This window comes from Myotis myotis, unplaced genomic scaffold (assembly GCF_014108235.1).
Source record: "Myotis myotis isolate mMyoMyo1 unplaced genomic scaffold, mMyoMyo1.p scaffold_m19_p_1, whole genome shotgun sequence".
Lineage (NCBI taxonomy): Eukaryota > Metazoa > Chordata > Mammalia > Chiroptera > Vespertilionidae > Myotis > Myotis myotis.
In genome coordinates, this window is record NW_023416313.1 from 1,346,581 (window position 1) to 1,372,998 (window position 26,418).

The 26,418-nt window shown below is 62.0% G+C and overlaps 3 protein-coding genes across 29 annotated transcripts in view; 1 reads left to right on the top strand and 2 right to left on the bottom strand.

Annotated features, from left to right (window-relative positions):
- Positions 1-38: 38 nt before the first annotated feature.
- MFSD10 (major facilitator superfamily domain containing 10) lies at positions 39-3,994 on the bottom strand. Of its 3 annotated transcripts, none has more exons than XM_036327524.1 (13): positions 3,867-3,994; positions 3,170-3,425; positions 2,988-3,084; positions 2,606-2,709; positions 2,247-2,405; positions 2,003-2,164; positions 1,606-1,714; positions 1,407-1,518; positions 1,117-1,225; positions 931-1,021; positions 770-817; positions 598-687; positions 320-435 (listed from the first exon to the last, which is right to left on the bottom strand). In XM_036327524.1, exons 2-13 carry the CDS (start codon positions 3,341-3,343, stop codon positions 320-322), a joined length of 1,371 nt encoding a protein of 456 aa, XP_036183417.1. In that variant the 5' UTR covers positions 3,344-3,425; positions 3,867-3,994. The 3 variants fall into 3 exon arrangements, with proteins under 3 accessions (XP_036183409.1, XP_036183417.1, XP_036183427.1); XM_036327534.1 differs by having other exon boundaries at positions 3,170-3,430; positions 3,867-3,948; XM_036327516.1 differs by lacking the exon at positions 3,867-3,994 and having other exon boundaries at positions 39-435; positions 3,170-3,343.
- A 1,359-nt stretch (positions 3,995-5,353) lies between these two features.
- On the bottom strand, positions 5,354-22,273 carry NOP14 (NOP14 nucleolar protein). 2 transcript variants are annotated; one of them, XM_036327062.1, is made up of 18 exons: positions 21,917-22,270; positions 19,357-19,491; positions 18,789-18,930; positions 17,793-17,929; positions 17,330-17,461; positions 17,005-17,127; positions 16,641-16,772; positions 16,083-16,365; positions 15,148-15,278; positions 14,705-14,790; positions 13,918-14,053; positions 12,318-12,419; positions 11,726-11,879; positions 10,149-10,308; positions 8,944-9,091; positions 6,722-6,840; positions 6,443-6,598; positions 5,354-6,334 (listed from the first exon to the last, which is right to left on the bottom strand). In XM_036327062.1, the coding sequence occupies exons 1-18, from the start codon at positions 22,109-22,111 to the stop codon at positions 6,235-6,237; spliced, it is 2,571 nt and encodes an 856-aa protein (XP_036182955.1). In that variant the 5' UTR covers positions 22,112-22,270; the 3' UTR covers positions 5,354-6,234. The 2 variants fall into 2 exon arrangements, with proteins under 2 accessions (XP_036182955.1, XP_036182958.1); XM_036327065.1 differs by lacking the exons at positions 5,354-6,334; positions 6,443-6,598; positions 6,722-6,840; positions 8,944-9,091; positions 10,149-10,308 and adding an exon at positions 10,315-10,567 and having other exon boundaries at positions 21,917-22,273.
- A 119-nt stretch (positions 22,274-22,392) lies between these two features.
- Positions 22,393-26,418, top strand: part of GRK4 (G protein-coupled receptor kinase 4) — a 43,936-nt gene continuing 39,910 nt past the window's right edge. For 8 of the 24 annotated variants that reach the window (XR_004970786.1, XR_004970784.1, XR_004970787.1 and 5 more), the window contains exon 1: positions 22,394-22,996. Coding sequence is in view for 16 of the 24 variants with exons in the window: in XM_036327403.1 (XP_036183296.1) it covers positions 22,945-22,996 (52 nt within the window). In the remaining 8 variants the exon portion in view is untranslated. Of the gene's footprint in view, positions 22,997-26,418 lie in introns of all 24 variants that reach the window. The other 16 variants (XR_004970788.1, XR_004970767.1, XM_036327272.1 and 13 more) reach the window with 4 other exon arrangements.

The window sequence follows — 26,418 nt, forward strand, 5'->3', positions numbered from 1 at the left end:
GTGGAGGCTGAGGGACGCAGTGTACTGGGAGGAGGCACTTAGTATAAAACAGCTGCTTTATTTTGTCATCCAGACGCCTGGCTGATAGCCTGTTCTCCACAGAGTGAAAAACAAGCCGGAAGCCTGGAAAGATCTGGAGTCCCTGACCCTGCTCTGTGAGCACCAGGCAGGGCCGTCCAGTCCAGCGGGAGGAGGGCTGCGAGCGCCCCCTGGGCTGCAGGCCCCGGGATTCCTGCCTGGGCCCCAGGAGGAAGGGAGCAGGCGGGGTGGCCTCTGACTTCCTGCCTCGGCTCCTTCCGCCTGGGCTGGGCTGGCTCTGCTACTCCTCCTTGAGTGTCCGTGCTGGAGGTCGCAGGGGCCGCAGGAGGAGGACGGGGAGCAGGAAGAGCCCCGAGCACACGGTGAAGCAGGCCGGGGCGCCCGTCAGCCAGTACACTGGAGGGAGAGAGCCAAGCGATGACGTGGGCCCCCCGCCCCAAGTGCCAGAACGGAGGAGGCAGGAGCAGATGCAGGCCGCTGAGGAAGGCCCCATCAGGGCCCAGCAGCCCTCGAGGCCTGGCTCCCCAGGGCACATCACGTGCTGTCCCACAGCCTCACCTGAGGCGGCCACCATGGGCCCCAATGCCCTGGCCAGGGCACCCAGGCTCCGCAGCGTCCCCATGACTGTGCCCTTCTGCCCAGGCGAGCCTGGAGGAGAGAAGGGGCCCTCAGGTGCCTGCTGGCTGCTGCCCCCCCTCCCCGGTGGCCTTGGTTAGGAAGGGCTTCTCACCATAGCCAGCGACCACGGAGGACAAACAGGGCACCACGACAGCGGCAGCTGATGGGGGACATGAGCGAGGCACCGTCACCCCAGAGGGGAGAGGGCTCGTGACCTGGAGGGATCTGGCCACCAGCCCCGCCGCGCCCCTCTGGCCCTGCAGGCCCACTCACCGAAGGAGTAGAGCAGCAGCCCCAGGCCCAGCACAGGCAGCGAGCGCCCCCAGCCGATGAGGAGGAAGGCGGGGACCAGCAGCAGGATGGCCTGCAGCAGGACACAATGGACCTCAGGCCCCACTCCTGCTGCTTCCAGCAGAGCTCAGGAGACCACTCCCCACCCCCACCAGGGGCGCCCCATACCCGTTTCACAGCTGCAATTTCCCCGCCGGGGCTAATCCGCCGGGCATAGGTGCCCTGGATGGTGGCCATGGTGAGGCCGATGAAGAAAAACATCTTTCCCTGCTGCAGGCTGGGAGGGCGCGAACCTTAGTGCCCCAGCCCTGCTGGCCGGCTGCGCCCCTGCTCTGCCAAGCGGAGCCAGGGGACTCGCTGACAACCCCTGGCCGCCCCAGGTTCCTAGGCTGGGCCCGGGGGATGGGGAGAGGGCAGGGCATCCCTGAGTCGGGTCCCTGTAGGGCCCGCACTCCCACCTGCTGAACTGGAAGCGCTGGTGGGTGAGGAAGCTCAGCGTGTACTCCAGGCCCGAGAACAGGAAGAGGTAGAGGAAGTAGACCAGGCCCAGGCGGCGCAGGTGGCTGAGCCCTGGGGGGCAGCGGGGCAAGGGCATGAGGGGTCCACCGCCCAACAGTAGCTGGCGGAGCTCCACCCTCATGAAGGGCCACTCCTTACTGTCTCCAGTGGGCGGGTCCTGGCCATGGGCCACAGCGGAGAAGCGCAGCAGGGCCAAGGGACTGAGCAAGTCGGAGGCAGCTCGGAAGCCCAGGGTGAGGGAGGGTGCCTGGAGGGGGCAGAACTGGAGAGGCTACTGGGGGCCTGGGGGGCAGCCCGGGGAGGGACATGACCAGCCGCCTGGCCTCCATCCCACCTACCAGGCCTTAGAGGCAGGGGCTGGGACGCATAGAGACCCCAGGAGGCACTGTGTCCCCAAGAGCCTCTGGACACCAGGAGAGGACTGTCCGGCCTCCCCTGGCACCCAGGACCGGCACCCGCGACAGGCTCCCTACATGCCCAGGGAACCGAACCCCCGGGTCCGGGACCTGTAGGTGGTTTCTGGGTTCCTCCGTACCCGCTTCTCTGGGGGCAGTGTCTCCGGCAGGAAGCAGAAGAGAAGTAGTAGGTCCGAGACAGCGAAGAGCAGGGCGAGCCAGGGTGCCATCCGCAAAGGGAGGCAGGCGCCCAGCATGGGGCCCAGCGTGAAGCCCAGTGAGAAGGCCACTCCGATGACTGCCTGGGGAGAAGCCACCTGAGTCAGGAGGGCGACCAGGCCCCGGAGCCCCTCCGGGCCCTCGACCCCCAGCCCGTGCACTCACCATGCCTCTGCTTCGGGCGGGCGGAGAGCCCAGGTCGGCAACGATGGCCGTGGAGAGACTGACGTTCCCCTTGCTGATGCCGCCAATCACCCTGGAGGCCAGGAAGGCTGCGAAGCTCTCCGAGGCAGCCCACACAGCGTAAGAGGTGGCCAGACCTGCCTGCCTCGGGGGTAGGCGTGGTCACTTCAAGCCAGGAGTGACTGGGGCCACCAGCACCCCTGGGTCCCTGCCCTGTTCTGCAGCACCCAAGGGCCCTTGTGTCCCCAACGTCTGCAGGGTGGCAGAAACAGCTCTGGGACAGCCTGGCTTAGACACAGGAGCTGCTGGCCCCTCAGGTACCACCCCAGGGGCACCCGTACCAGGGACAGCAGCATCACTGGGCGCCTCCCCAGGCAGTCGGAGACGGCCCCCGTGAGCGGTGCCCAGAGGAACTGCAGGACTGAGAAGATTGAGCCAATCAGACCTGAAGGAGACAGAAGTCAGGGTCACCACACCTCAGTCTCCGTCCCCAAGGGTCTGCTCACCTGGCCCAGCACTCCCAGGCCATGGGTCTCAAAGCCAAGGTGGCTATGACAGAGTGGACACAGAGGGAGCAGATGGTGCCCAGGAGTAAGGAGGTGTGAATGAGGACCTGGGTGATGGGAGCTCAGGGAGGGAAGATTGGGGGGGGGTGGGGGGTGGGGGGGGTGGAGCCCAGGAAGATAGGACCAGGGGCTCCCAGCATGGGGCTCAGGGCCACACCTCCGAACAGGACGCTGTTGTATCTCTTCTCTGCGGGCACCCCGATGGCTGCAGCAAACCAGTCCACCCCTCGCTGCCAGGAGCCATAGAGAGGGTCCTGGGGGACAGGAAGCATGAGAGGCGGGGGAGTGGGCACCCACCGTGGGGGTCAGGCTTCTGGATGGAGGGTGAGGAGGGCTCACATGTGCGCGGCCATGGCTCTCCAGCAGCCCGGGCAGCAGGGGCAGCAGCAGCGTGAAGGCCAGGAGGTCCAGCAGGAGGCCCAGGAAGACCACAGTGACCACGCGGGTCTCGGACACCGGCTGCTGGCGGATGGGTGGGTGCGGAGTGCAGCTCCCACCAGCTCCCCAGCCCATGATGGAGGCGCTCCGATCCTTCCTGGCCCGTGGGGGAGGGGCCGGGTCCGCACAGCCCCTCTGGTTACGGCAGCACAGACGCCTACCCTACCGAGGGGGAAACTGAGTCCTCCTGCTCCTGTCAGGCCCCCAACACCCTACTGAGCACCCTAAAGGGAGAGCCTGCCCACCCTGCTGGGGGGCGCCCATCACCACAGACGGGGTCCCTGGTGCGCCCTCCCCAGACCCCGGGATGCAGCAAACTCGGCGGCAGAGGTTGCGCAAGGAAACCGCAGCCACCGAGGCCAACCGTCCCAAGGGGCCGGGGTGGGGGCATCGCGGGCCCGGGCGCACCCCGTGCCACGCAGCCACCCCCGCGTCCTCGTGTGGAGCGGGAAGGGAAACTGAGGCCGGGAGGAGGGCGGGTCCTCTGTGGCCCGGGGCGGATTCGGGGAGGGGTCCCTGCGCCCGGAGAACACAGCCCCCGCCCACACCGACCCCGCCCCGGGCTCGCCTCCTGGGGCTCCGGGTACCCCGCCCGCACCTGCCGCGGCCGCGCGCCGGGGCCGAGCAGACGAACCGACGGACCGCTGGCCAGAGGGATGCGGAAAGGACCGCCAGGCACGCTGCTGGGGGCGGGGCGGGCGCAGGCTCCTCCCACTAGACACGCCCCGGAAGTGACGGTCCGTTGCTCTTCTCCTTCCGGCGGCGCGGTCCCGGCCGCAGTCGGTCTCTAACTCCGAGTGGCCTCCGCCCGACTCCTGCCTCCCGCGTTCCGGCTGCTGGCGGTCCGGGCGCTCCGCTGCGGGCGGCGACCCCTGGCCCCTGGCCCCGACGGCTCCCACTCCGGCCGCGGGGCTCTCCCCGGTCGCGGCCCGAGTCCTTGCCCGGCGCTTGCTGGCGGGGCTGGTTCCCAGCCGCGCGCCGCCAGCCACGGTCCCATCTGCCCCCACGCGCTGCCGGAGGGCGACCCTCTCCCCTCAGGGCCTGGGCTCTGGGTCCGCCTGCGGGGCGGTCTCCACGGACAGCGCCGGGCCTGGGCGGGCAGCGCGGCGCGTGTGCGCGGCCCGTGGGTGTGGCCGCCTGGCTCTCGGCGGGACGGTTCCTCCTGCACCGGGCGCGGAGCGGGAAGCCTCAGCGCCGGCCGGTGAGGAGGAAAGGGACGTGCGGACAGACGGCGGGGTCGGGGCGCGGGGGCCCTGACGGGCGCCTCTGGCCGGGTAGCTGGAGCCGCTGTGGACGCGGGCGCCTGGCACGTCGCCGGCCGCTGCCCTTCATCTCACCCAGCCACGCCCGCGCGTGGCCGACCCGCGCTGTAAACCCGTGGGCGGGGATTCTAGGCCCTGAAGTCTTCCTCCCCAGCTGACAGGTGATGCCGCCCCACATGCCATCCGCCACACCCCCGTGTACTGAACGATGCGTGCACTTGGGGGGCGACTCCCTCACCGGGGAGCCCTCTCCAAGTCCGGGAGCCCGGGGATGTCTGCCTGAGGGCAGTCGGTATCCTTCGCCCCGCCCGCCCCGGGCCATGAGCCTGGCTTCTGGCTGAGCTGGGGGGCACGGCTATAGGGTTAAGCCTCTGACTGACCTGTTGGCAAAGTCACAAGTCCCAGCTTAGAGGGCAGAGTCCTCTTAGCGACTTAGCATAATTAGGCTGGACCTTAGGTTGCTCCCTAGATCTTATCTGGGAAGTTAATGGGCTGAGGGAGGTGCAGCAAGTGCTGCCAAAACAAGTGAACCTCACAAGAACACTGTAACTATGGCGACCACCACCTTGTTTACCTCTGACTATAAAATAAAGGCTCAGCTTGCCTCTGGATCTCTGTAGCCTCAGCCAGGCACAGGCAGATCCACGGAGACTAAAGAGAGCTATGCTGATCACCTGAACGCTGTCTCCGTGTAAATCATGCTGCGACGACTCGTCCACACCTCTGGGAGCCCCTGGACCGCTGGGGCTGGACCCCGGCACTGAGCAATGCCCCCCTGTGGGAGCGCTCTGCCCTCATGGTCAGTACGTGACATAGCCACAGGTTGGGCGATTGGCCTATTAGCCTTTTATTATATAGGACACCCAAATCACGAAAATAGCAGTTACACTTATGCCCAATACACAGCTGTTCCACCTGCAACAAATGAAAACCCATTAGCTCTTTCCCCAAAGACTCGATGTCACCCCTTAGGTACCTTTGGCTGATATCTCCCCACTGAGCCATGCTCCCCCTTTTGTAGCCTCTGACCTTCATACCTGAGACGGGTCACCTGCCTCCACACACATGTCAGAGGGCGGGGGGCTGGGGCTACAGTGTTCCTATCAGAAGGCTAAGAACAGCCCTCGTCTGGGCCTGTGCTCTGCTCCCCAGCCACAGCCCGTGGGGCCAGCCAACAGCACAGCGTGCTGCATTCCTGAGACGCTCCTGGTTAGTGCAGGGGACGGGAGGGCTGCTCTTTGCTGTTTAACTTACAAGTTTGTGACCTTAACCACAAACTCCATGTCTTCAGCCTCCCAGCTCAGTGCAGACGTCCCAGCGGCTCAGCGCCCAGAACCGAGACGGCCCTGGAGAGCGCCAGGCAGACTGAGTGAGGGACTGCCCGTCGTGGTGCTGGGGTTGAGGGTGACTTTTTCCTCCGATCTCTAAACTGTTTGCAAACTTGTTTACTTTATAATTGAAAATATAACTTGTAATGTGAAATAACACTGCACTCTAACACAAAGGCAAAAATGACCGGCCAGATCCCTTCAGTCCCAGACCGTGACTGACAGTTCGTCTGAACTGGACGGACCAACTAGTTCGTTCATCAGCACGTGCTCGCAGGGAGCGCTGCCCCAGGTCCACAGCGCGTTCAGGAGACGCTGAAACGGGAGCTGAAGTCCAGGAAAGACATCAGTGTGTCTCTGCCAAGATAAAAACCGTTTATTTTTTGAACTTTTTCCTCTTCAGAGCCTTCCATTCACCCTCCTGCTCAGCGAGGCTGTTGAAAAGCTGCTTCACTTTGCGCTTCCTTTCCGCATCCCTAAGGAGAAAAAGCCCAGTTTGGGATTAGTTTTTGGAGGACGTATGTGCACCGGGCGAGCAGGGGACACAGCCCGCAGGCTCCCAGCGCCCGCAGCAGCGGCCTCACCGTTCCATGATCTCCGAGAGCTGCATCCGGGCCAGGAACTGGTTGTCCTTGCGGATCTCCCGCACCGCACCCTTGAACTCCCGCCTGTGCTTGTGGATTAGCCTCTTCCGCTCCTGCTCCTCCTTGGTGCTGCCCTGCTTCCTTCCAAACTCCAGCCTAAGAGCAGAGGCAGCGAGTTGGGCCCACACCCCACCCTGGCCCCTTGGGGGCTGGGGTGCCCCTACCCACACCCTGACCCGGGCCCTCCATGGAAGGCCCTGCGGAGGCAGCTGCACTCACACTTTGACTAGCCGGGGGGTGAACAGCTTCAGGGGTACAGGCTTGCTCCTCTCGCAGACCAGGGGCTGGTAGCGCCTCTCCTGGGCCTCCATATCGGCCAGCGCGCTCCGACACAGCTCCTGCACAGGAACCGCGCTGTGATGGCCGCGGCGGCCTCTCCAGCTCCTCCAGGAGGCTCTGCGGCCTCAGAGGCGGCAGGGAGGGACCTCCTCCCTCCCCCAGGCCTTCCCTCATCTGCTAAGTAAAGGGGTGGGGAACGTCCGGCCCGCGGATCATACGAGAAATGACCTGGTCTGGCCCTGCCAAGGCATTCGGGGAGAATTAATGAAACGTTTGACCAAACAGAGCGGCTGGTTTTAAGCTGAAATTGTTGTGTGGCCCGGGAATGATGGCCAGATGGCCCTTGGCAGGTGGGAGCCCTGATGGAAGCATCACCTTGCTGGTGGGGGGCGGGGCTGCAGACCTGAAGACCGAGTGCAGGGCGTCCGACAGGCATGGCAGGCACTTAGGAGGAAGGCAGCCTGTGCTGCCAGCCCCGAGCCCAGGACGGGTTATTCTTTCCCTGGCAGCGCCGCGCCACGGCAGGCACCGAGCAGGACCCAGTCTTTGTGATCCGACGTCACTTTCATTCCAACAGAAGAACCTACAGCCTGCGCTTCCAGAAGCCAGCCTGCTGATGTGCGTTTATTCCTCTTCCCCACGCACAGGTGTGTCCCCAAACTCAGGCTTCCTGCACTGCAGGCACAGCCACCCCTGCCCGCCTGGAGGTTCGCCTCTGAGGGCCAAATGCCCCGGCTCCGTGGGGACCACGTGCAAGGTACGACGTGCAGTGCCCCCGAGCCCACAGGTCCCCCCTGCCCCCTGGCCCCCTGGCCAGCCCGAATCCGCAGGGCAGAGCCAGGGTGCGCTTCAACTAAGGGATGGGCCACTGCATCTGCCTCCCGCAGGGTGACAGGATGTCCTCTCAGGTCACTTCCTGAGGGCAGAGATATGACAGCATGTGTGGGGGTGGCCATGAGTGAGGAGGCCAGAGTGTGTGGTCCGGGAGGGATGGGTGCCAAGCCCCGGTGGGCAGTGGGCAGGCAGAAGGGGACCTGACATGACCGTTTGCCGGGAGCCGGTCCATGCTTGCTGTTTCAAGGGACCTGGCATATATGGCATACTGTTCTTAATATGTTTGCTCACCTTCTTGGCACTATGCGTTTTAACCAAGGTCTCTGAGAAAGGTTGTTTCCCCAGGTAGGGATTTTCCCCTGAAGTTAGGGAGGGAATAAAACCTCTTAACTAAGTGCCAGGCGGGTAATTAATCACTTTAACTACGAACAATCATGCTTAAGCTACATAATCTTTACTCCCTGGAATGGAGATAAGAAAAGCCCTAACCTTTGTAATAGAGATTGATAGGATTGAATCAACTGGTATAAATACAGTTGTAACAAGACAGCAAGTCTCAGAACTTAGAACACAGAACTGAGAGACAGAACCTAGGCACAGAACCTACACAGAACGTTCTCTAGAGACAGAAGAACTTCGCTGGAGAACATGGCAAAAGTTCCTGGACAGAAACTGGCCTCAGAACCTAGAGACAGAACCTAGCGAGAGAACATGGCAAAAGATCCTGGACTGAACCTGACTACAGAAATTGGCAAGAGAACCTGACTAGAACCTGGTAACTGAACCTGGCTGGAGAACCTGGACAGAACCTGGCTGGAGAACCTAGCGAGGGAACTTGGCTACAGAACCTGGCTGGAGAACCTGGAGAACCTGGCTGGAGAACCTAGCAAGAGAACATGGACACAGAACCTGGCTGGAGATCCGAACCAGACCTTCGCTGGAGATCCAGACCGGAACTTGGCTGGAGATCCTGGCTAGAGATCCTGGCTAGGCTGCTGATCAACTGAATGCTGTCTCCGTGTCATTCCTTCTTCGCCGACTCCGTCCACACCTTTGGGGACCCCTGGACCTGCTGGGGCTGGACCCCGGCGACCGTTCTCAGCTTAAACCCCAGGTCAGCCTCCGTGCAGCAGCTTAAAACCAGCCGCTCTGTTTGGTCAAACTTTTCTCGGAGTTTCTCAGCACTGACAGCTTCTCATTCAAGTTTCTCATTTGCAAACACAGTGCCCTTGACTTCTAGGGGTGCAGCCAAGGACCAAAGTGCCCGCTAACCTGCCCCAGTCACAGGACGGGCTGAGCTGGGCCGCGCCCTCATGGGGGAGCCTCACCTGCAGCTCGTGGGGGTGGCTGCTGCCGGCCAGGTGCTGCGCCAGGAGGGCTCTGAGGGGCCGCGTGATGTCGTGGAAGGCGGGCAGCGCGCCGTACAGGAGCACACAGCGCTTCACCAGAGCCAGACACACGGCCAGGCAGGACAGCCTGCGGGGCGACAGCCAACTTCAGGGCGACAGGCAATGGTTGGGGCAAGACTTCAAGCCAACACTCAACTCTAAACACCCAGCAGGGCCGCAGCCAACGAGGTTAGGAGCAGCCATGCCGGGGGAATGCCGTGGCCACCAGGCGCGGGCCCTGGTTTAGGGTTTGAATTACTGTTTACAAGGTCAAGCAGATATATTCGGAAAATAATGCTGTGGGAAGGTTTTTTTCATGGAAATAGTGCCATCAGGACTTGAACAGACATTTTTCTAAAGAGGACATACAGGTGGCCAACAGGCGTGAGAAGGGCGCGCAGCCTCACTCACCACCAGGGAAACGCAAACCAAGCCACGCGAGGCACCGCCTCCCACCGGTTAGGATGGCAGCAGCGGCTACTCAAACAGCAACAAGGCCAGCGCCGGCCAGGCCCTAGTGGACCTGGGTCCTCGTGCACTGCTGCTGGGAACGCAGGCTGCGCGGCCACTGCGCCAACATGCAGGTTCCTCTAGAGCAGCGGTTCTCAACCTGTGGGCCGCGACCCCTTTGGGGGTCGAACGACCCTTTCACAGGGGTCACCTAAGACCATTAGAAAATACACATATAATTACATATTGTTTTTGTGATTAATCACTATGCTTTAATTATGTTCAGTTTGTAACAATGAAAATACATCCTGCATATCAGATATTTACATGATGATTCATAACAGTAGCAACATTACAGTTATGAAGTAGCAACGAAAATAATTTTATGACTGGGGGCCACCACAGCATGAGGAACTGTATTAAAGGGCCGCGGCATTAGGGAGGTTGAGAACCGCTGCTCTAAAGGTTAAATAAAACAGAGTATTTTCTTCTTCCTGATGCTACTGTACGGGGAACTGTTGGCAATTTCCTTTCACACAGGTGATTGTTAGGACAAAAATGCCACTGATTTTTGCACTTTGTTAAATTCAGTTATTAGAGCTGATAGCTTTCCACACATAAGATCCTGTCACCTGCAGAGATGACGCGGGCCCGCTTGAGGCCCGGGACCTGGGTGGCACTGAGGCCGCACGTACCTGGTGTGGTTGGCCTCCGTCTCGGTCTGGGCGTGCCGTGCGCCTGCCCAGTGGAGGGACAGGCTTCTCCTTTGCCACGTGGCCGCGTCCCCCTCGTCAGACACCACGAGCAGCTCCGAGTTCCTCCCCAGAGGTCGGAAAGGGTGCACCAGAGCGAAACCTGGATTCCAAGGGGACGGGACAGAGCGCCTCTGAGTATCAGGCTCACTCTTCACAAACGCACGGGCTGTACAGCGGGTCGGGGGACGGCCTTGGCGGGAGGCAGGCCGTAAAGAACACCCCGAAGACGAATGAACTGGCTGAGCGTGAGAGACGGGTGACAAAGCCGAGGAGGACGAGCGGTCTGTCGGAGGGCTGGGTGGGGGCTGCAGAGTCCACCAGGTCAGAGGCTGTCCCACAGGCGCAGGCTGGGGAGGACCCTGTGGTGTGCAGGGCTCACCCGTCATCACCCAGAAGAGCATCGCGGCAGAGGGAGTAGCCTGCAGGGGGGCCCGGCAAAGCGGGGGTGGCGGGTACACGGAGAGGGGCGAGGGGCCACAGCAGGCACCCCGCTGCCTGGCCGGTGCCAGCGCACCCTACATGCACCCTGACTGCAGTCGCTGCCTGACAGATTCCTGGGGCGTGAGTGTGTCCCGCGCCCTGCCTGCCGGCCCACGGGAGCACGCAGCGTGGCGGCGGGACAGCCAGGGAGCAGCCACGGGCAGGACCCAGGGCCGTCACTGTGAGGTCAGGAGGGAGAGCGAGAGGACAGTGGGCACTGAGCTCTGATAGGACCGAGAGAGGGGCCGGCCGCCGGGCTCCCGGCAGGAGGGAAGCGGCGATGCACAAGCCCGGGAGGGAGTGGAGCTGAGCACAGAGCAGGACCAACGGGGCGCTTCCTCGTCAGAAACCTCCCGCCCCCACGCCCCGCGTCTGGGAGACGGAACCCCGCGGACGTGCTGCCCAGCGGACCTGCAGCGGAGCCCGTGAGCGCGCCAGCACGTGCTTGTTGCCACGTAAAAAAGTAAGATAAAAACCCTGACCGGTTTGGCTCAGTGGATAGAGCGTCGGCCTGCGGACTGAAGGGTCCCAGGTTCCATTCCGGTCAAGGGCATGTACCTTGGTTTCGGGCGCATCCCCAATGGGGGGTGTGCAGGAGGCAGCTGGTCGATGTTTCTCTCTCATCGATGTTTCTAACTCTCTATCCCTCTCCCTTCCTCTCTGTAAAAAATCAATAAAATATATTTAAAAAAAAAAAAACTTCGTTGTGTGCTTTACTTAGCCCCAAATAGGGAAATATTTCAACACATCAACGTAAAGCTGAGACTATTTCTGGCTGAGTCACGGCTGCCTGGGTGAGCCTGACTTAGGGCACGTCTGTCAGACCCGCCACGTGTGGCTTCTGGCCACCGCGGGGAGAGAGCGCCCCGATTTCTTCCACGCCCACACCCGGAACAGGCGCTACTCTGGGCGGGAGGACTTGCGATGTCTGTCTCCCGCCCCCTCTTCCATACCCTACATTTGCTACAATGAGCATGGCTTCCTTTCAGCGCTTTCAAAGCCCCAGCACAACCGCGGCCACAGCCGTGGCGGCTCACCTGGGCCTGGCCGGTTGGGGGTTGCAATGTACAGGATGCCCAGGAGGAAGTTGACCAGCTCAGGTATGAACCTCTGTGACAGGGACACGTAGTCCAGGAACACGCAGCACACGAACAGGCCCTTCACCACGTCCGGGAGGGACAGCACGGGGCACTGGCAGAGGGACAGAACCAGTGACTGGTCAGGACACGGTCCGGATCCTGACCACCTGCTCCCCAGGTGAGCGGGAGCCCCCACTCCTCCCGGGGCCGGGCAGAGCCTCAGCGGAGCTCTGCCCATCCCAGTGTGCGGGGGCCGCGTGAGTGCCCAGCCCAGGCCCGACCCGGAAATGCGGGGCCCGCCTGAGTGCCCAGCCCAGGCCCGACCCGAAAATGCGGGGCCCGCCTGAGTGCCCAGGGCACGGGACCCCCATCAGACGTGATGCTTCCTCCACGGGAAGGGGGTTTTCTGGGCTCACACCCTCCGTCGCCTCCACATCTGGGGCTGGAGCTGGTGCTCGGGGAGGGGCTGTGTCTGACCTCAGCTCCCACCCGACCCTGAGTGTCTGTGTCCTTGACCCCCTCAGCCATCGGCTTTGGCGGAAGGACGTACCTTGGTAAGCAGCTGGCTCAGGCACACCAGCGCGGGCGTCACCACGGGGTGCCAGAGGTCAGAGGTTGGGAACAGCATCCCAGCAATTTTCAAGTAAATGAGCTGGGAAGAAAGTGGAACCACCAAGATTATAGAGCGGGAGACGCCGTTTGAAGTCCTGCCTGTACAGGGGCAGGAGCAAAACAGCTTTGAACCTGGTCAGAGCAGCGATGCCCCAAGGGTCCCGCTGGGCTGCGGGCTCGTGGCCAGGGCAGGGCCCCCACAGCAGCTGTCACCCGCCGCCGCCCCCCCACCCCCACCGCTGGGCTTTCTGGAACGTGGTGGCTGGTGGGGGCGCAGGATGAGGCTGCCCGGCCCCGAACCGGCCGGCCTGGGGCATCAGGCCCACGCTGGGCAGAGGTCACAGCCGACGGTGCACCCGCGGCCTCTAGGCCTCCGCTCAGGGGAAGCGGCCCCGCCCATTCTTCCTGCGACCACCTCACAGCACACGGGGCAGAACAAGCCCACGAGGCCACGCACAGCCCAGGAGGCCGAGGGCTGCCGGGCGAGGGAGCGGGAGGCTGTTCTCCAACGCTCTCCCGGGCTCTCGCCGTCCCCAGCTGAGTTCCCACCCCCACCTGCTCGTCTCAGGACAAATGGCTCTGACCACAGCCCATCGCTAAAGGCAGTATTTCTGGGAAGCTCCCAGGTCTCCCTTCGCATCAGGCGCTAATGACTAACGCAGGTGCAAGGAGACTGGAACCTTGCCGAGCAGGCGGAGGCGGGCGTGCAGCATGGCGCCAGTGGGGCTGGAAGGGGCACTGCCCGGCCCGCCGTGTCCTGGGAGGTGGGGAGCCTGTACCATCTCGACAGGAAGCTGCCTCCTGCATGCTCCCAAGATGCATCTGTTTTGTCTTAGGTGATGACAAGCGGTGACTTTTGGGGACCACGGGTCAGGCACAGCCCACAGGCTCCCCCGCCACGACGCACCCAAAGGCAGCTGTGCCCCTCACCCCCTCACAGACGAGGAGGCCAGGCCCGCAGCTCCGACAAAGGGACTGGGTTGAAGACCAGGCACCTGCCCAGGCCTTGCTACTGGCCCCCCACAATACTCCTGGGTAGAAAGAGGCTCCGAGGAGGCAGACGGGGCCTCCCTGGCCAGTGCTCTAGGTCCCCCGGGCGGACGTGGGGAAAGGTAGCTGGGCGGAGGCTCACAGAACCGAAGTCGCCAGCAATGCCGTGGACACCGGCTCAGACGCTATTTGGGGAGCCTTTTAAAGCCACGGATAATCACAAGTCTTGTATTTTAAGTTTCTGCTGATCACTGTTCATTCCTTTCAACACGAAGTCCAGAAAATGGAATGACGGACTGAGACTCACTACCATTGACACAACCGCCCTCAGCTGACTGTCTCCTAGTGGGCGCGGAGACGGAGCTGAGCGGCCCTCGGCTTGGGTCTCCCTGGAAATCGCTCCTCCCATTGGCCTTAAAACCTCTGCCGTGAAGACTAAACATGCCCCGTTCACACGCAATCTCACTCCACCGCTAACGGACAGCTATCCCCCAGGTCACCCGGAGGGTGGACGGCCGCTGAGCCCAGGGAGCCCGCGCCCCACTTACCATGTCCAGCCCCGGGAATGCAGCCCGGCCCTTGGCCTCGATCGTCCCTTCCATCTCGTGCATGGCGTCTCGGAGCACAAACCTCATGGACTTGCTCGCAGATTCAGGAAACATCTGGCAGAGGTTGTACAGCTGCCTGTTCATCAGAAACACAGGTCCGTGCTGGGCTCCAGCCGGGAAGGCACCCTCCACCCCGGGACCTCGCCTGTGCGTCACTGCGGACTGAGGCTGGACCCAGAGCCCCGGTGACCCGCCCCCTCCGACGGCCGCCTGGCTGCCCCTGTGCTTGGCTCTATAAGAGCCCCTCTGACCTATGCTGTTTGCCAGAGGGGAGCACGTTCTATGCGCCCACCCGGCTGACCGGCTACGTGCTTCCCCACAAACTCGCGACTCCTCACCTCACGTCTGAAATGGCAGAGGCCACTAGGCCCCGCTCTCACTAACCTCCCATGTGGAAGACCCCAGGCCTGCCCCAGCCACTGCAGGTCACAGGAGCCTGCCCAGCACCACGTGCTCCAAACACCTCAGCCGCCCAAGCAGAGCATGATGGGTCGCTGGAGAACGAAAGCGAGTCAGCCATCGATACCATGAACAGACCCATGTCTGTCGCTCTGAACTGAGGACACGCCCAGCTCTGGGGCAGGAGCAGCAGGTGGCCTGTCACAGGCGCTGTGTTGTGGCTGCACGTGAGTCCCATTTACCAACTAGGTTGACCTTCACACCCAGTCACGTATTCTTACGGCTCTAAAGTTGTTCAGCTCAGCGCCCCGCCGCCATTTCTACTCACACAACCAACTTGTCAATCACTCTGAGGTCTGGTGGGTCCTCTGTAGCCAGTTCGCCCACATATTCCAGAAGGAAGCCGAACAGTTTCTGGGGGACACGGAGGGGAGCAGCTCAGTGCTGACCCGGAACGGACCTGGGCAGACACGCACCGCCCCCTCTGGCTGGTGGTGGTGGTGGGGGGGCTCAGCGTGGCAGCAGGCACCCCGCACCGTCTCAGAGGGAGGGGGCGTGTCACCAACTTCCCTGAGGGGCTGGCCAGGCTGCTCGATGGCCACAGGAGGCCAACTCTTGGGTGACATGAGGGCCCCGGCGGGGGCCTCCTCCAGGCCTGCCCAGGGCTCCTGCCCCGGCCCTCACCTCGCCAGCAACCACAGGGCCCTGATCGCCGCAGCTCGGGGACGGCCGACGCTCCCGGCACTGACCGCTGACCCCGTCTTCACGCACCTCTAACTTCGCCTTGTTCCCCACGGCGAGACTGGGGTGGTGGCACTTCTGGATCCGCTCCACCACCAGCAGCTGCTCCTCCACGGGCTTTCCCGCCAGCAAAGACTTGAGGTCCTCAGAGGACTCAGGAGCTGCCGAGCACACGCGCACTCACTGCTCAGACCAGCTCTCGTCTCGGGGACAGACGCAAAACCCGAACTCAGCGTAAGCGGCACTGCTCCCCGCGCGGCCGCGAGAGACAGCGTGACTTCTCTATAGGAGCATGCCCTTCGCTGCGTGTGGTCACATCACAAGCCCCCGTGTGTCCGGGCTCGTGGGGAGCCACCACCTGAGAACAGGCACCGCGAGGAAGCGGCCTGTGCGTCTGCTCCGCGAGGAATCGCCTCCATCCCCGTGCGCCGTGAGCCAAGCCCACAGAGGGCGGGAGGAGCCACATGAGCGTAGCCGTGGCTCGCACCTGTCGGAGCCACTGCCACGGAGCTGGCCTCACGGCGAGCCCACCGTCCCTGGAAATGACCTACAGCCACAGGACAAGGTGGGACTGCTGACCAGAGTGGACGACTCTTCTGTGTCCTGGAGGGACACTGGCCTGTCTGATGCAGCTCAGCGGCCCCTCCCTGGTGACCCCCTGGTCCCCCAGGCCTGCCCACCGAAGGCTGACACTTAACAACAGCACGAAGACACTTCTCCAGAAAGGTGTGTCTGCGCATCCTGTGTGTGGCCATGTAACAAAGGCCCCCACGGCGCCAGGGCCCGGGTCAGGCCCCAGGCAACACTGGACAGACAGGAGGATCATGCCCGCTCGCCGGATGAATCCAGGTCTCCACGCGTCCAGAGAGCATGCTCGCCCCACCCCCCCACGCAGCCTCAGCGAGGCAGACTGACCGCCAGGTTGGACTTGGCCCCGAGACCCAGGGACCATGACAGTTTGCTACCTGCAAATGTGTAGGGCAGCTCAGTCCTGGCGGCGTCCCGAGCTTCCTGACCACGGCCTGTTGACCTCCCCCCAGGCGGTGGCCGCGGCTTCTGCTCTGGCTGCTCGCTCTCCTCCTCGCTCTCCACACTGCATTCCAGGTCTGAGTGGCTGTCGGAGCCGCCGCTGTCCTCTGCATCCTCCTCGTCCTCCTCTTCCTCCTCCTCCTCCTCCTCCTCCTCCTCCTCGTCCCCACCGTTACTGGCTTCCCCGCTTTGTGCTTCCTGGACGTTCATCTTTCCGTCCTGGGAAAAGGATACGGAACCCACAGGTGTGATGACCCGGGGACCGTGGTCGGAGTACTTGTTAGCAACCGAGGGAAAGCAAAAGGAGATCCGAGAGAGGGCAGCGCCACGCGACCATCTGCCCAGTCTCGGTGCCTGGACACCGTGAACACGCAAGCACAGAGCTGCAGGGAGGTGTGGGGAGATTTACAGTTTCCACCCGAGATAAACCAAGGAAGTGAGAAACCCAGTGTGCCCTCTTCCGCTAAAGGAGAAAGGGAAGGCTGGCGCCTTACTTTGTAGGAGAGCAGACGCCGGTCATCCTTGTCCAGCACGAATCCGTCGTTTAAGTCATCTGCAGACACGTGTGCAGGCCCCTTGCTGTCCTGGTCCTCGCTCGTCCCCAGCATCCTCCGCACCCTCTCTGCCTGCGCGGGAGAGGTCACGTGTGGGGCCCACAGGGAGGGCAGCAGGGTGTCATCTGAACTTTTTACTTTCATAATTAGGAAAAGATCTTTAAAAAGGCACTTATAGTAAAATACACAAACTTTAAAGAGACTAAAAAGGTCCCACGGATTCCAGGAGCAGCTCGTCCCCCTCCCAGAACGAGGCGGGAGGCCTGACAGGAGGGCCACAGCCCCGCCCCCAGCGTCCCCGCACCTCCAGGCGCCGGAGCCGCTCCTGCTCCTCCCTGGCCAGCTCCTCCTCCGTCTTCATCCGGTCCGAGGGCTGCGCCTTCATCTCGAAGCCCAGCTCCCGCACCGCCCGGTCGTAGGCGTCAGGCTGGCAGAGAGAAGGGTTCACCGCTGGTCTCCCTTTCAGGAGCAAAGAGCTGCCGGGCCGCTCCCTGCACCACCGAGGCTGATGCCACCACGGGCGCGGCCGTGGCCTGCTCTCCCTGACGTCAGGTATCAGGTAACCTGACAACCTTCACCAGCAAGGAGACCAGGACCTGCGCCACCTCTTCTGCTCGCCCCGCGCCCACCTGGGGTTTCTCCTGGCGACTGCTCTGGGCCTGGGGCGTCCTGCGGGCCAGGAGGCTCTGGATCTCCCTCCAGTCGCGGTCCAGCTTCTCTGTGAGCTCCAGGGCATCTTCACGCTGGGCCTGCCTCTCCCGCTGGGAGGAAGAGCAGGGGCATCACTGCGGGTGCCCCCCGTCCCCCCACACCCACGTGTCAGCAGGAGGGGGCCGCGGGCGATCAGCACTGGTTTCCTGCCATGAGCTGCTCGCTGTTGGGAAACGCCAGTGATGTTCTGCAAACCCTGCTACAGGTCCAAATGCTGAAGCCAACCCGCAACCAAACACCCATCACAGCCAGCCCCCTGCAGTCGGTGCTCGGGAGCCGGACAGGAACAGGGCCCGTTCTCAGAAAGCAGCCGGCACAGCGCCCGCAGAGGAGCCCAGAACCCCAGCGCGGGAGGAGCGCCTCCCCGACTGAGCGGCGCACCTTCTCTTGCTTGGACTTGGCGATGAGCTCCTCGATGAGCTCTTTGTGGGACCTGGGCCTCGCCTCCGGGCCTGGCTGCTGGGAGGGCTTCTCACGAGGGAGCGCTCCGCCTCCGAAATGGGCCGCCGTCAGCTCGGCTGCAGAGCAGAAGCAGAGCTGTGAAGCCCCCGTCTCCCCAGAGCGCTCACACCTGGCGCTCACGCTGGACGAGGCACTGGTTGCTCTAAGCGCTCGGCTACAGTGAACTAGGGTGACGTCCACATAAGGCAGGGCACTGCCCTGGCCCGTTTGGCTCAGTGGACAGAGCGTCAGCCCTGGGACAGAAGGGTCCTGGGTTCGATTCCTGGGTTGCAGGCTGGATCCCTGACTCCGGTTGGGGCAAGTGTGGGAGGCAACCAATCGGTGTTTCTCTCACATCGATGTTTCTCTCTCTGTCTCTCCCCCTCCCTTCCACTCTCTCTGAAAATCAATGGAAAAATATCCTTGGGGCGCCCTGGCCCGTTTGGCTCAGTGGACAGAGTGTCAGCCCTGGGACTGAAGGGTCCTGGGTTCGATTCCAGTCAAGGGCATGTACCTTGGTTGCAGGCGCATCCCCAGTAGGGGGTGTGCAGGAGGCAGCTGATCGACGTTTCTCTCTCATCAATGTTTCTAACTCTCTGTCCCTCTCCCTTCCTCTCCGTAAAAAAATCAATAAAACATATTAAAAAAATAATAAAAAAATAAAAATCAAGAAAAAAACTCCTCGGGGAAGAATTAACAACAAAAAGACAGGGTACGGTGTCTTCCTCAGCCCCCAGGAGCTCTGCCCGCCTTACCTCCCGCCACCTGCCCCTGCCGCCCACCTTCTGTGGCTCTGGAGGAAAGCATGAGAAAGCTGTTTTGTGTAGAATTTCTCGGGAGCTTTATGGTCAGCGACACTTCTACCCAACCCTTTCCAAGGCGCCCAGGAGGCCAGGCTAGTGGTGAGCAGGCGGCTGTCCCTGCTCCTGCCCTTACCGGACAGCGTTCCTCGCTCCTCAGTGTCGCTGTCACTGTCGACAATGTCGTTCAGCTTTTCGATGTCGGCCAAGGACTGGCCGTAGTGAGTTAACTCTTCATCTTCGTTGAGGTTGTAGATGTTTCTTTTTTCATGTTGTCGCTGACAGAAGAGGAAGAGAGTCAGTTTCCTAAAATGCCCACATCCATTTAACAGCAAAACCCGTTATTTTTCTGCTACTTGTGCAGCGTGTCAGTGGCGCCTCAGCAGCTTTAGGGTTATTCTGCGCCATCTGAGCAGCGGTTCAGATTCAAGCAGTCAGCGGGTCAGGCATGTCCGCAGCCTTGCCCCCCGGCCACTCGCTGTCCACCCACCCGAGCTGGAGCCAGTGCTTTAGTGAAAACTCGAGGACACAGCCCTGCCGAGCCCTCTGGCTGCCGGATGGATCCACCAGCGTGTCTGCAGCCGGCCCTTCCCCTCCGGCCTCGCCAGCCTGGGCCCAGGACTCAAGACCCACCCTCGGCACCCGCAGGCAAGTGCCCGCAGGAGCACAAATGAACGTACAGGGGGCCCCCGCTGTCTCCATACCTGCTGCTCCAGAGCGAACCTTCGCATCATCTTCTCCTCCGCGCTGATGCGGCTGTTGTGCTCCCCGAAGCGCTTGTCTAGGAACACATTGGACTTGTCCCGCTCCTTGTACTCCTTCAGCAACGTCTGCGTGCGCTGGAAACGGAGCATCCATCACGCTTGGCGAGCTCGGACCCCAAAGGGGAGATGCTCCCCAGGGGACCCCACGGCGGCTCTCGTGCATCGGAAGGTGACACTGCCACTGGCCATTCTGTGTCCTCGAGGCCACTGACACCAACAGCCCAATGACAGGGCCAATCGGGGGCTGTTGCTCCTCAAGGGAGGCCGCAGGCCTGCTCGGACCCCAGGGGGCCCTGCAGGACGCGCCCGATACTGAGGCTTAGGGAGAAGGCAGAGCCGAGCACTCAGAGGTCACCGTCAGGCTCAGAAGCTGGAGGAGCGGAGTCCCCAGCTGAGAGGAAGGGAAATTCGCAACAAGGAGCTGACAGGAAGCCATGGGTCAAGTCTGACGCATGACCAGTGACGGCACAGACTGTGGCAGCATCTTCCCTCCTCGCTTGTTACAGACACACGTTTATTTGTATGTCAGTCAATCCTGTTATTCGCGTGCCCGTATTTTGCAAGCCTGCCTTCTTGCTAGAGTTCATTTGTAACCTCAAGCCAATACGGGCAGCACCTCTGTGGCCACTCACTGACACGTGTGCGCGGCCGAGGACGTGCAGCCAAGAGCGTGGACACCAAATCCCATCAGCTCCACGCCCAGCTGGGCGCAGGCAGCCAAGCGCTCCGCCCGGGCCCCGGCTGTGGCCGGGAGAAGGGTGGTCCTGACTCAGGCTGTCAGCTAATGCTGTGTAGTGTTAAGCACTGAGTCTGGGTTGGGTCCCAGCTACAGGCCTCCTTGTCCGGACAGCCCTTCACTTCCCAGGGACCATCACACACTCCAGCCTCCCTCACCGGCCACTGACCCCGCACAAATCGTGACCTAACTCAACTGGACGGCCGGCATCCCGCCAGACAGCTCTGAGCCCTGGACCTCACGCTTCGGGGCACTCCACTCTACGGGCGGCCACTGTGGGCCCCGAAGCACTAAGTCCTGGTTCCTTCTAGTACTTGAGTTTGTCTTGTGGGCCAAGCCCTGGGGGATTTGGAGGAAGCAGGAGTGCCCCTCCAGGCCACCTGCCCCCGGCAGAGGAGGGTGAAGAGCCTGCCAGGGGCTAGAGGCGTGAGCACCCCTCCTGTCTGGCTCAGGGGGCCTGGGAAAGGATCAGAGTGGTGGCTTGGGCTGACCTTTGGGAGATTTGGGGGATAAAACAGGCCTTTTTGGACAAATTGAGTTGCAAAAGGCAAAACAAGGACAATAGGTCGGGTCCAGATTGTGAAGGCGCCTGGGAGTGAGGAGCTGAGAGGTGTGAGCGCGCAGTCCACTCCGTCCTCACAGCCACCACGAGGCTGTCAGCGCCCCGCTTCCGAAGTAAGGAAACTGAGGCGCAGGTGAACACGAACGTGTCTGTCGGAGCCCACACGCTCGTCCCCCACGCCTGCCCGGGGACCGTGACTCCGTGGGAGTCTAGCCTACTGTTCCCACTGCCAGCCCCTTCAGTGGGGTGACATCGCGTTCAAACAGAAGACACTGGATCGCGCTGTGTGACAGAACACAGACCATGTGCCCTCCAAGGCAGAGGCTGAGTCTTCATGCATCTTTATCTCCCCAGCAGCCAGAACAGAACGTAAATGTAAGTGCTGGTGGCGCTAAGGCTGCAGACACTGGAGCTGAGTGCAAGCCCCAGCCCCTCGCAATCGCAATCGTAGGTGCGAGGAAACTCACTGTCCCCTGGGCCTTTCCCACCAGCCTACTCACGTGTCTTCCTCAGCCGAACAAGGATAGTGTTCAACAGGTCAGTGATCGGCCCCAGGGTCCCAGAACCACAGAGCGCCGGGGGCACTGCCAGGCGGGGCAGATGGGGCCAGGCCTGAGAGCCGGGCACTTGCCCCAGAGGCCGCATTCGCTCACCGGACCCTACTGAGCACCCTGTGTGGCCCCCTATCCTGTGAAAGAAAGGGTCCCTGGGCCCTAAACACAGAGCGCAGTCTGAACGGGGAGAGGCCAGCACAGAGGGAGCTGGAAAAGGGGTCGCGCAGGTGCTGGGTCTGAAGGAGGGGCAGTGTCCAGGGGGAGATCAGCCGGCCCAGCACACGCAGAGGCACGAAGAGAAACGCGGTCTAACGTAGAGGACAAGGGCACTGGACACGTCCAGCTGCGCCCGGCGCCGTCCCAAGGACGGTCAATGTACACATTCGATCCTCCCAGCTGCCCAGGGTGCTTACAGACGGGGAAACTGAGGCACAGAGAAGAGCCAGCGTGCCCAAGGCCGCAGCAGGCCAGCCAGCGTGTGGCTCCAGCACCGCAGGCCGGCTCCGATCGGTGCTGCTCCGGGGAGAGGGTGGGAAATCCCGGGGGCCCCGGCGGGGTTGGGGGTCCCCGGCAGGCGCGCCGCGCTCCCGAGTGAACCCGCAGGGCCAGGCGCCATCCCTGCCTGCACCCCAGGGCCACCGCCCTTACCTTCTGGATGGCCCGCGCGCGCGACACCCCGGGCAGCCCCACGTCGTGGCGCGTCTTCCTGCCCAGAACCTGGAACTTCTGCCTGTTGACTTTTACTTCGAACGGGTTGGGGTTGGGCCTGGCCCGGACGCCCCGCGCTCCCGCCGGGGCTCCCGGGGTCTTGGGGCGCGCCCCGGTCGCCCTGGCCTTCCCCATGGCCAACTCTCGCCGCACCCCAAGGCAGCGGCTCGACTCCGCACGGCCTGGCCGACCCGGAGGAGGTGAGCCCACGGCCCGGCACAGCCGGCGGAGAGCGGGTCCCTGCGCAGACACGTGCCGGGATCAGGGAGCCGTCCCCGCCTCGGTGTCGCGATAACTGAGCCGGGGACTGAGAGACACACCAGGCTCAGCCTACTCTCCAGTAGGCGGAGCGACTACAACTCCCAGCGGGCCACGCTCTTCCAGCGCACCGCTTCCGGTCTGCGCGGGGACTTCTGGGAGCCGTAGTGCCCCGCGGGGCGCCGCAGCCGCCTCGGTGGGGGCGAAGGGGCGCTGGAGCTCCGCCCTCTGGGAGCCGTTAGCGAGAGCCGGCCGCGCTGCGGGCAGGAGGCGGCGGCGGCGGCTGTAGCCGTCGCCGCCGGGGGCGGTGGCCCTGCTGGGAGCCCTTCCCTGGGGTCGGGCGCGGTAGAGACCCCGGGCCCTGAGGAGAGCTACGCGCGCGGAACAGGGGTGATGGGGCCGAGAGCGAGGGCGGCGGCGCGGCGGTGGTGACCGCGAAGAAGCCCGGAGGCCGGCCGCGCCCCGTCCCCGTCCCCGTCCCCGTCCCCGCCGGCGCCCCGGGCCGGCGGCAGCAGCGTTCGCAGCGGCGGCGGCGGCGCGGCAAGCGGGCCCGGGGGCGGCGGCGCGGGTGGTGGCCGTGGCGGCGGAGCAGCTCTTCCCGGCCGCGTGCGGGGCCCGGCGGGCGCTTCGCGGAGGCCCCCGCCCCGCGTCCTCCAGCCCGCGCAGCCCGGCTGCGGCAGCAGCGAAGGCGTCCCCGGCCGCGACGGTCCATGGAGCTGGAGAACCTCGTGGCGAACTCGCTGCTGCTGAAGGCGCGCCTCGGTGGGTGCCCCGCGGACCCGGCCGGAGGGGGCGGGGCGGGGCGGGCGCCGGCGAAGCTGCAGAGCACGACCGGGCGGGACCGGGCGAGGGTTTGCAGACCCACGTTTTACCAGCTGCGGGCTGTGGGTGAGCGCCGGTGTCCGGGTGCCGCCGCGGGCCCTGTCTCAGGCCGCCCAGGACCCGGAGCCGGACGCGGCTTCTCCCGGGCAGGTTGTCCGCCGAGGGCGCCTCGCCGGCGGGGTGATGCACCGGAGGTGGGGGGGGGGGGTAATGCACGGGGCGGGGTGATGCACCGGAGGTGGTGGGGTGGTGGGGGGTGGAAGTGGATTAGCTCGAGGGAGACGGAGCGCGGCTGTGTCCGCGCTGAGCCCCCTCCCACTCGTGAGGATTCCACGAAGCGGTTTCCTGTGAAAGGCCGCCGCCAGCGTGGCTTTCGGGTTCAAAGGCTTGGAGAAAGCTGACGCACAAACTGAGACACAAGACGAAATATTAATTTTGAAATTATGGGGGAGCCAGGGGAAGACTCGGCTGGAGAAGTCAAGTTCCGCCGAGTCTCCGTCCCGGCTGCTTTTATTCACTGGGACACACGACTGCCTCTCGGATGCGGACAGACAGCAGTGTGACCTAGGAACGGTGACATGGCCAGGTTGGGGTGTGCTGAGGCCATTGAGTCAGCGGCAGGTGATAAAATGCAAATCTTCACCGTGTGAATAGCAGGAGTCCCGGCCAGCCTTCTGCCGGATTCCTCGCGTTTATATTGATTACTGTTGACTCCTCCCGTTTATGTTAATTACTGGTGATCTTATTTCCAGCGGTTTCCCAGCCTTCGGAGACGCCCGGCCCCAACGTGGGACGGGGATTCCCGCAGCAGCCGGCGAGCGGGAAGGGGGGTCCCGGGGTGGGGGAGGGAGGCTCGCGCTCACCCGGTTCCTGCAGGTGGAAGCGGGGCGCCTGCTCGGCCGTGGGCGCCGCCGGGAGGGCTTGGAGCTGCGGAGCCGGTGGCGGAGGCGGCACTCGGAGCGCCACACGGTCAGCGAGCGATCGCCCAGCGTGGCGTCGGGGCCGCCGCAGGCCGCCTGTGCCCGGGGGGACTCTGGAGCGGAGTGCGTGCTGCTGGGGCTGCGGGATGCGGAGGCGGTAGCGCTCCATCCCGGGAGCAGCCCGGGCCTCGGGGCGCTCCGGGACGGCCTTCCCTCCCCAGCAGTAGCCGCCCGCGGCCAGGCGGCTCTCGGACCACGGGTCGCCCGCCATGGCGGCCGCTGAGAGCGTCCAGGGTGGACACGGGAAGGTCTGCTGGGCGCTGCGTGTGCAGTGGTCCCCGGTGCACCCGCTTGCTGGCTTAGAGGGATGGGAGCGCTGGCTTGGAGCGCAGCAAGTCCTCGTATGTGGGTTGGGAATGGCCCTGTCACTTTCTAGATTCACTTACAATAAAACCAGTCTCTCTCTTTTTGGTCCCAAACCGAGCGTTTGTTAGTCTCCTTTCAGGGCGGTGGGACTGGACTTACCGGGCCGTCACTTTGTCGGTGATGTAACTCCTCCACCATGCTGTCCGCGGAAACAGGATACAGGCAGGGCAAAAGCAGGGTTACAGTTGTGAGCACGTGAAACAGTTTATTCTTGTGCGATTATTAATTATTTGTTACTTTACATGCAAGCAACGTAAACGTACTTTTGCCCCACCCTGGATTGAATGTAACAGGGAAATATTCATGTTGGCAAATGATGTTGCATTGAAGAAGTTGTTTATGTGCCTTTATGCCAGGCACACTCTAGGAAGTATGAAATAATCATACTGTTAATAAAAGACAAAAATCATTCTTTAAAAAAAGTTAGGGTTTTGTGTATGTAATACATTTGTTACACAATTTACCACCTTTAATTGGGGTTAGCTTGTTGCTGGGAGCCAGCTGATCGGGACTGGGTGAGGGGCTGGATGCGCCCTGGAGCTTTCCCGTGGTCCCTCCCCAGCGCCTGATCTTGCACAGGTGGGGTCCCTCGGCCTGGCCTGCGCTCTCTTGCAATCGGGATCCCTCTGGGGATGTCCGAGAGCCAGTTTCGGCCCGCTCCCTTCAGGCCAAGCCGAGGGACCCCACTGGTGCACAAATCCGTGCACTGGGCCTCCTGTGTGTGTGTGTGTGTGTGTGTGTGTGTGTGTGTGTGTGTTAGCCAACATTTTTTGTTTCCTTCATTGCACTTAATTTGTTCCCACGACTGGAGCTACTTAATGCATTTTGTTGTAGAAATGAACAGCTTTGGTTTTCATTCGGGCACATTACAGTACGTAATGCTTTCAATTCCACCCTCCTATGCAGTGGGCGCTTCGTGCTTTTTTCCTACTTCAGTTGTTTCTGTCCTTCGGGTTCCAGTTTACCTTCCTCTTCTTGTAGCTTTCTTCCAGCCTGGAGAGACTGTCCCTTGGGGATTGGGGGTTCTTAACACAGTGTAGTCAATGACTGTTTCTTCGGCTAAATTGTAATCTGTGTAAGGGCAGGGCATAGCTTGTATCCGTATTTTGTATCCCTGTCAGTGCTAGCCATTTAATTGGTAATTAGTGAGCAATTGGAGAGGAAGGGGGTGATTTGTTATTTTGTTAAATTCAAGAAAAAGAAGGTGACAGTACGACCCCTTAGTGCAGCGTGGCCCCCTCTGTCTAGTGTCATTACTTGGGTTCAAACCCCAGCTTCTCTGTTTATTAGCTATAACTGCTTTAGGCAAATTATTATTTTTAAAAAATGTTTTTATTGATTTCGGAGAGGAAGGGAGAGGGAGAGAAAGATAAAACATCAATGATGAGCCCTAGTGGGTATGGCTAAGTGGATAGAGTGTTGGCCCACGGACCAAAGTGTCCCGGGTTCGATTCCAGTCAAGGGCATGTACCTCGGTTGCAGGCTCAATCTCCAGCCCTTATCGGGGGCATGCAGGAGGCAACCCATCAATGTGTCTCTCTCACATCCATGTTTCTCTCTCACATCCATGTTTCTGTGTATCTCTCCCCCTCCCACTCTCTCTAAAAAGCAATGGAAAAATATCCGTGGGTCAGGATTAACAAACAAACAAAACAGAAAACATCAATGGTGAGAGAGAATCGATTGGCTCTCCTCTGCACGTCCCTCACTGGGGAAGGGGTCCACAACCAGGCATGTGCCCTGACCGGGAACTGAACAAGACTTGCTCAACCACTGAGCAACACCGGCAAGGCAAATTATTTCACATATCTGTGCCTTAGTTTTCTCACCTGTAAAATTAGGGTTATGATGAGCACAGCAACAGTATATCTCATAGGGTTGGTGGGAGGATTTAGTGAGCGTAGATTTGTGAAACTTCTAGAAAAGTATCTGGCTTATAGTAAATGCCATTAATGGAAATAATTGTTATAATTAGATATTTCTGACCATTTAAAAAGTGCCTCTTTCCCCCCCAAA

Excerpts from the sequence above, each read along its gene's own strand:
- NOP14 (XM_036327062.1), bottom strand. The coding sequence starts at position 22,111 with ATGGGGAAGGCCAGGGCGACCGGGGCGCGCCCCAAGACCCCGGGAGCC. Across the intron at positions 16,773-17,004 it reads AGCGGCTCCGGCGCCTGGAG|GCAGAGAGGGTGCGGAGGAT; the intron begins GTGCGGGGACGC and ends TCTCCCGCGCAG. Across the intron at positions 11,880-12,317 it reads TGAGCCAGCTGCTTACCAAG|TGCCCCGTGCTGTCCCTCCC; the intron begins GTACGTCCTTCC and ends TCCCTCTGCCAG.
- MFSD10 (XM_036327516.1), bottom strand. The coding sequence starts at position 3,343 with ATGGGCTGGGGAGCTGGTGGGAGCTGCACTCCGCACCCACCCATCCGC. Across the intron at positions 2,710-2,987 it reads CAACAGCGTCCTGTTCGGAG|GTCTGATTGGCTCAATCTTC; the intron begins GTGTGGCCCTGA and ends TGTCTCCTTCAG. Across the intron at positions 2,406-2,605 it reads CAGTGATGCTGCTGTCCCTG|GCAGGTCTGGCCACCTCTTA; the intron begins GTACGGGTGCCC and ends CCCCCGAGGCAG.